An 8599-nucleotide genomic window follows, 5' to 3' on the forward strand; every position below is an offset into this window, starting at 1 on the left:
TGGGCGTGATAGTCATTATCATCACGTACAACCGGTACCAAATATTTTTGCGAAAATAGTTCCCAGTTTTGAGAAATAATTCGTTAGATGCTTTTTGCCATACAAATATTTTTCGCGTTACCTTTTAGCGATTTTTCGTGCATAGACACTAGCGCATGTGCGTTACTATGCGGCGAATAGCAAATCAGGGCATGCATGTAACCCATTGCCGAACAAATCAAATAATGTTTTGATGAAATCAGATCTTTTCCATGAAAACAGGAAATCTAACAATTTTTGTTAAATGATAGCTGAATGGAATTGTTCCTTGGCTAATCGTTCCAAAAATGATTAGAAAGAATCTCACTTTATATAGGAATAATTGACCAAACGGTAAAACTATTGATACACAATTAAGGTGAAGATGAATCGAAGCCAAACCTTATATTTTCAAGAGCACAAATCTGGAGAACCAAACATCCGTTTAAGATGAAAAATTAATCGATTGGTCGCTAGCTGGTGGTGACCAATCGATTAAGTTTTCAGCTCAAATGGTTGTTCGGTTCTCCAGATTTGTGCTCTTGAAAATATGAGGTTTGGCTTCGATTCATCTCCACCTTAAAAAGCTATTGATTTTCAGTTTATAGTTTATTATTAATTGTTAAATCGGGTTTGAACTATTTGGAACAAATTTTTTTCTATAAATGTCGCTTTCCAATGGTCCAATGGTTGAACAAAGCTGTGTGAATGAAAGTGTTCAACTTCAAAATAGAGCATCAAAAAACGAAAATAAACTAAGGCATCTTCTAAAATGTTTCAACAATTCTTAGAAAAACTTAAATGAATGACAGGGCTTGAGATTTAAGGTACAAAATTTCGTTTTTCTTAGTTCAAGTTTTCTATACATTGCTACATTTGGTAAAGAACATTCTTGCTTAAGACTAAAAAATATTTGATAGACTGTATTATTGCCAAAACTCGATTGGCTTCATTATTGAAAAATATCTGATTTAATCGAATCACTCATAATCATGGCTCAGTGTAGTAAGTAAGCATATTATAAGAATATCAAATAAATTAAGATAAAATTTCGTGAAATTTTTAATGAAAAAGTAAGACAAACTTAACTGTAAATGTACGAAAATTGGCTATGAATGTGAATCTGACAATTGTTGCATTATTACGGTAAAAAAAGGAAGAATTTGAAATATTTGTTTTTTTTTTCGGAATTAAACTTCTTTTGTCAATAAAGTTTTGCGAGCAATGACTTATGGGGACTATGTACTTGAAAATAAAAAGCAATCGCCTATCTAGATGCATGAGAAATTTCTTGCCAGAAAAGGTCAGGAAAACATAATTTTTGGATTGAAAAGAAATGTCATTTAAAATAAAACTAGATGTAGAAAATTTCTTGACTATTTTTGTCAAAGAAATTTTTACTTTTCTTGAGCGAAACGTCATACTTGACTATAAGATTTAAAACACAAAAAAAAGTCAAAACAAGAAAATTAAGACTTGTCTTGTAAAAAGTGCGTTTTCAAAGTTTGAAGCTTATAGTCTTAGCATACTGTTCAGTACTCTTTTACAGAATTAAAAAAATGTACTCTTTCCGATGAGAGCAAATATGGTAACCCTAAGCCGTCCAAAACAGGTGAGTTAGTTGAATTGTCTGTTTTGATTTCATGCTGGTGATAGCAATCGGTATTTGTTCTCAGATTCGGGAACATGAAAAACTTTCGAGCTGTACGCTAAAAAATCGATGAGTAGGAAGGAGCTTTATATTTCTACTATACGGTGTGCAGCGTTTGTCTTGGTGGAGATGCAGAGGCAAACACGGTCTCCAAATAGCAAAGGTTACACACTAACATTCCTTCCCCCAATCCCACCTGACTGCAAGGACGTGGCCGGCGCCGTTATTGACCATGTATAAATAGAGGCACTGAATTATGCACACTGAAGAAGATTATGGCCAATCCCAGCCGATCTTCTAGTTGATTCTTTGTGCATTTTCACTGACTTCGGTCAATCACGGTGTAGTGTATGATATGTGTAGTCAGTCTAAGCTAAGCTATACGGTGTGCAGCTTTTGTCTTGAAGTGTCTGGTGAACTTTCAAGCTGGAAAACTTCAGGGGTTTGATTATTCATGCTATGTGTACGTAGTCAGGAAACTCCATCATCAACTCATGCTGCATCGGATTCAGATATTGGAACTTGTATTGGAAGCAAGATAGCTGGCGGGTAATGTGCTCATATAGTTATACCGTGCACCCCCGCTAATTTGAACGGTACCTCATGCAAACCATCGGGGTTCATTTTTAATTTGAACCTCTAGTCACCCTACGATCAACAGAAAATCGTACTTCTGGTTACCCTTTTGGCTGTTTTGTTTTGATTCTGCGTTCCGTTTCATAGCGTTCCATTTCACTTTACTCTGTTCCATGAGCTAAATGACGTTTGAACTATTTTTAATGTGAACGATGAGCAAATTAGCGGGGTACAAATTAAAAAGTGTTCAGATTAAATGTGGTTAAACCAACGGGGATATCCGGTACAAAATATTTAGAAATGCCAATAAAAAATAATCAGCATTGTAGGATTTGTCCATTTTACACTTCCGCCTAGCCTTCACGGAACTTCACGGAATCTCCAAAGAGAGATTCGAATGGACAAATCCTACAAGCATTTCAGTCCTTTTGATTTATTATTGACTTCGCAGCACCAAACCGTATTCGCGCCTGCTCATGAGATGCGAAATTTTCTGGATGCGAAGCTAATGTCAAACTCAAAACTATGGGACGGCGGCTGTGATTACTCCTGGCGGCTTTAACAGATGTTAATAAACTTAGTCATTATTGACGAACTTCAATGAAATGTTCTACAGCTTGTGAAATTGATATTTCTGATGTCGAAACTTGATTGAAAACAGTTTTATTTTCATCAATTCTAATGTGCATTACTCTACTGCAATGAATATTAATAAGCAATGTGAATTCTCATTTATTTTTCTGCTAGTTGATTAAGAAATCAAGAGAGTTTTTATACTTTGTTCTGTGCAATTTTCTCTCACTGTGTAAATAAGTTTGCAGCTCCAAACTGAGCTGCGATCGCATTCTGGATTTTACCAAAAAATACAATACTTCTATTCCGGTCTCATATTACAGCGGGAATTCACTGGTTGGAACACGACAGCTGCTGAAAATGCTCTACACTAACGCATTTGGAGAGCAAATCGTCACGAAACGCACATATACATACGCATTTGTTCTATACATGGAGACTTCAATGCGATATTACTCAGACGTCAAAGTCAGTTTGACATTTTCTGGTGACATTTGAGTGCTTTTAGTTGGATTATTTTCCAACCAGCGAACATCCAACAATCGAGTCATTCCATGTAGCGGACCCCCAACGAGCGAATCCCCACTGTAAATCATCTATTGACTTCGCAGCACCAATCTGGAGTTCGCCGGTTGGACTTCCGAAGCGAAGTTTTGAACGAACTAACCGTCCTTGCTCTGCCGGCTCGGCTTTTATCTCGACTGTTTTTGAAAACAGTCCAACATCACGTCGACGGAAGAAGTTTCACCACAACGGAGGATTTGTCAGTTCGAGCGCGCCAAAATCCTTCCGATTGAAAATGAGCCTATGAGCCTATGCATGCTATAAAACGTTTGACTTTTACTGTGCCCCCTGTTTTCAAGTTGCCCGTGAGAGAGAGCGACCCGGATAAAAACGTATCATTCAGTGAATGGAATAAACCATTAATGTACAATATAACGTATTGGATACAATACAGCGTATTGTAATTGAATGTCGAAGCAACATTATTCTTGTTTGGATATACAATTCAAAAACAATATAATATATTGTAACAGAAAACTGTATTGTTTTTAATTGGTTTTATACCTTACAATTTTGGTCAAATTCCTATTTTCGCGTAAAACAACTCTTGCTTTTTTCTATGTAGCTTTGCTGAAAGAAGTAAACAAAACAAGTTCAGAAAGCAAAAAATGTTGGGTGAAAAATATTCAAAACGTAAAAATAAGTAGTTTTTTAGAAGTCACTTGACATTAGCTGTAACGACGAATGCAACCATGATAAATATCTTTACTTCTATAAAGTTAAAATTATTTTGCTACTTTTGGCACGAATATCCGGTAAGTTGGGGGACAATCCATACAACATACAAATTCTATACTTTTCACCACTAATTGAAATACAGTTCGTTGAATTGTTTTTGTATTATACAACAATACACGAATTGCTAATCAATACAATACATAAACAATATATCGTATTGTATTTTCAAAATGTATGTATGAGAAAATATCTAGATTTGTATTGTTACGATACTTAACCACCCATACATTATATTGCAAAAATCTCATATACCATACAGTGAACTGTTCAAAACAATATATTGTACTGTAATTGTATTGTCATTTCACAATATACTGTATTGTATTTCCAATATATTGAATGATACTGTTGTAATACGTTATATTGTTTTTGTATTGTATTTTTTATCCGGGGAGACAGCACCAACACACGGCGCACAGTAAAAGTCAAAAGAACAAAAGGATTTTTGGCGCGTACAGAGGCTCATGAGCCTGTGCATGCTATAAAACGTTTGACTTTTACTGTGCGCCCTGTTTTCAAGTTCCCCTTGAGAGAGAGCGAGACAGCACCAACACACGGCGCACAGTAAAAGTCAGAAGAACAAAAGAATTTATGGCACGTACAGAGGCTCATGCATGCTATAAAACGTTTGACTTTTACCGTGCGCCCTGTTTTCAAGTTGCCCGTGAGAGAGAGCGAGACAGCACCAACACACGGCGCACAGTAAAAGTCAAAAGAACAAAAGAACTTATGGCACGTACATAGGCTCATATGTTGGCGGTGCTTAAGGTGCAACTGTTTGCTATCCATAAATGATGATCAATTTTGTAGTTTTGGGGATGTGAAATAAACTTTTTTTCCTTTGAAAATGTACAGATCCGGTCAGTGCTCATGTACGATTAGTGGGATAAAATTGGAAAATTGATGTTTGGCAACATAGGTTATAAACTTCCGGATTCTTTGTTAGTGGTTAAATTTGTTGTGAAATCACACGTATGGCAAGAATAATGGTACAAAATGAGTATGCCAATGGAAAATAGTTCAATCACAGATAACAGATGTTCAAGTCCGATTACAAAACTGTGTAAGACAATAAATGGTAATTTTATATGGCAACACAAGTAGCAACACTGTGGTGGCGCTGTTATCGCTAAGTTCCCATGACGATGTGAGTGGTGAATATGAAACATTTCAAGATACTTATATTCACCACTGATTGACGCAATTCGTTGTGTGGCGGCGCTAGTGATTGCAAGGAGTTTCTGTTTGAATGTTTACACAGGTTTTCAGCAAATTTTTGTTCTAGCATAAACATCTGTTATCTGTGGTTCAATAATCGATTGATTATGAACTAATTTTTGGGTTGAAGAATTGAATTTTGGACGTAAACAAACATTTTCAGTGACATTTCACTCGTTCTTCCCCAGCGACCTCTATGACGGTGGCGCATTATATATGCCTATTGGCCAGCTCACCGAGCTGTCACTTTTTACCCCCTCGCAGCTGACCACACCACGCACCTACAGACTGCTTAGATTTATGAACCTCCCTTAAAGAAACCTTGGTAGATTTTATGGCAAAGTAAATCTGAATGAATTTTTATCATCGTGTTCTGATCTAGATCTTTTGCTTTCGAATATCGCCCGCACCTATACTGTGGAACTTTTGGAACATAGTGCTGTCAAATTAGCAAAACAGTTTGTTTCGCGCTCATTTCTGTTTAGCTTGTCCCGCGATTTTTCTTCGGATCCAATCATTTTTGTCCCAACCTTTTTCAAGAAACGACGTGTTGGCCATCCGGTGCATCTGTACTTAGTTCACTTGTCCTAAATTACACATATTTTACATATAGTAAGTATTTCTTTGAGTTTTTACCTTCATAAAAATGCGATTATTAATGTGTTCCTTGTTATCTATGCAGAAACATCAAAATGTTCGAAGCACGTCTTGTAGCCAGTACCACCTTGAAAAAGGTCCTGGAAGCCATCAAGGACCTCCTGAACGAGGCCACCTTCGACTGCAGCGATTCCGGTATCCAGCTGCAGGCCATGGACAATTCTCACGTTTCGCTGGTTTCGTTGTCGCTTCGTTCCGATGGGTTCGATAAATATCGCTGCGACCGGAACTTGTCCATGGGAATGAACCTGGCCAACATGTCCAAGATTATGAAGTGTGCCAACAATGACGATACGGTTACCATGAAAGCCCAGGATAATGCGGACACCGTTACCTTCATGTTCGAATCTCAGAACCAAGAGAAAGTTTCCGACTATGAAATGAAGCTGATGAATCTAGACCAAGAACACCTCGGAATCCCGGAAACGGATTACGCCTGTATAGTACGAATGCCTGCCATCGAATTTGCGCGTATTTGCCGCGATTTGTCCCAATTTGGCGAATCGGTGGTTATTTCTTGCACTAAAGAAGGTACATTCACTTCTACCCCACAAACTAGAATTGTACTATTAATCAAATTTCCTTTCCCCTAGGTGTTAAATTCTCCGCATCTGGCGATGCCGGATCGGCCAACATCAAGCTGGCCCAGACTTCCTCCGTAGATAAGGAAGAGGAAGCGGTGGTCATCGAAATGCAGGAACCAGTGACGCTCACTTTCGCCTGTCGTTACCTGAATTCCTTCACAAAGGCCACGCCACTGTCCAGTCAAGTGCAGCTGTCCATGTCGGCAGATGTTCCCCTGGTGGTGGAGTACAAGATCCAGGACTTGGGACACATCCGGTACTATCTGGCACCGAAGATCGAAGATGATGAAAATTAAATTTTAGGCTCTTTTTGTATTACTGATAACGCTCCATAACAAAGCGATAGATTGTAAGAATCTTTATGTTTTTAATAAGGATATTGTAAAATTTTCTCTAATTCTTTCGGTCTTATGTTTATTGCATATCACACTTTCCTTAATTAGAATTAGAAACATTCACACAATGAATGGCGGATTTACAGTTAGAAAACCCATAAAATGGATTTGTCAAGAATGTTGAGACTTTTAATTAAATTAATACCATTTAATTCCACTAGAGTTTGTATCCATTGACAGACACGCGTATTTCGACCTCAACTGTAAGGCCGTCTTCAGTGCCGTGTACTAGACATGGACGACTCTCTAAAATAAGGCAGGATCAAACATGTCGCGCGTCGGTCGAGTAGTGAAATGAAAAAGCGCCGCGGAACGTTAGTAGTGTTTGATCGAGTCGCTTGCTCTTACGTGGACGAGTGATGAACACTTGTTCGGGGTACAATGCGTTTATCGAATTATAACGCAAATCCGATTAGGCGTGATTATGGGCCCTATTACGGATATCACTTTCACGTTCACTTACACTTCACCTTCCAGTCACTTCACTTGTTTTGCTCTATAGGCCAGGAGAAGTGGATGAACTTGTCATTCATTTTTCTGTCAAATCTCATACAAAATCTACTTTTTCTTTGACAGAAATTCACTCTAGGTGAACCACTTCCCCTGGCCTATTCCCGTTGTCACCGATGGTGAAGTGATTGAAAATTAACTCAGTGGAGTGACAACTGCAGTGAAGTGGTATTCGTAATGGACCTTTGCACAAGTTCACTAATTTGACGTTTGAGCGGTGCCGAATTCACTTGTATCCATGGTCACGTAAATAACACGGCACCGCTCAAAAGTCAACGAGTGAACGCGTGCGTTGGTCCATAGCATTGTTTATAGTGAAATGCCACGAATAATCACTTGTTGCGTTGAATGGTTTTTGAACATGAAAAAGATTTGAATTGTAGAATTTTGTTTGTGTTTTATAAAGAATTACATAAATACAGATTTGTTAGTGCGATTGAAAGTAGATGGAAGTTTCGCGCGGATATGCACTATTAAATTTCAATCTGATTATCCCAATTATGATCAATAATTAGATTGACTAAACAGTTCTAATTGATTATGTTGAACATATGTTAAGTATTTTAAGAATCGTATTCATGTTCTTTCAAGCGTTGGATGCCATTTAATTTTATAGGCATGAAAATCGTGGCTTGGTTGAGAATTAGAAAAAAAAATTATCCGTCGACTACTAAATGCTTTGAACTATTTTAAATAATGGTGAACGGAAACAGGATTTCCAATATTGGGTATCTTGAATGGGTCTACCCCGTTTGGCATAATGCCGTATGGCATAATGCCGTTTGGCATACAGTCGTTTGGCATAATAGCTGTTTGGCATAATGCCATTTGGCATAATGGTCGTTTGGCATAATCGCCATTTGGCATAATAGCCGTTTGGCATAATTGTGAAAAACATTGAATTTGATCAAATTCCTTCCATTAAACAAAGGGATGTGGATAGACTGGTCAAGATCGTATGTTCCATTGCCAATTATTGATTGGACATATTTCTAATCGTCATTTTTCAAGGAAACCAATATCCAATGAAGCTCTTTTGAAATTGCATCATACATGACTTCCGGGGTCATTATGTCCGGGATATTATAGCGAATTTATAACAAAAATGTATCCAA

General features: G+C 37.6%; 1 protein-coding gene across 1 annotated transcript; it reads left to right on the forward strand.

Annotated features, from left to right (window-relative positions):
- Nucleotides 1–5795: 5795 nt before the first annotated feature.
- On the forward strand, nt 5796–6976 carry LOC5580247 (proliferating cell nuclear antigen). Its single transcript, XM_001662594.2, has 3 exons — nt 5796–5950; nt 6021–6526; nt 6589–6976. The coding sequence occupies exons 2-3, from the start codon at nt 6031–6033 to the stop codon at nt 6873–6875; spliced, it is 783 nt and encodes a 260-aa protein (XP_001662644.1). The 5' UTR covers nt 5796–5950; nt 6021–6030; the 3' UTR covers nt 6876–6976.
- Nucleotides 6977–8599: the final 1623 nt, after the last annotated feature.

Source organism: Aedes aegypti, chromosome 2 (genome assembly GCF_002204515.2).
Source record: "Aedes aegypti strain LVP_AGWG chromosome 2, AaegL5.0 Primary Assembly, whole genome shotgun sequence".
Taxonomy (NCBI): Eukaryota; Metazoa; Arthropoda; class Insecta; order Diptera; family Culicidae; genus Aedes; species Aedes aegypti.

Coding starts and splice junctions, on each gene's coding strand:
- LOC5580247 (XM_001662594.2), top strand. CDS start 6,031: ATGTTCGAAGCACGTCTTGTAGCCAGTACCACCTTGAAAAAGGTCCTG. Junction 6,527..6,588: donor TATTTCTTGCACTAAAGAAG/GTACATTCACTT, acceptor CCTTTCCCCTAG/GTGTTAAATTCTCCGCATCT.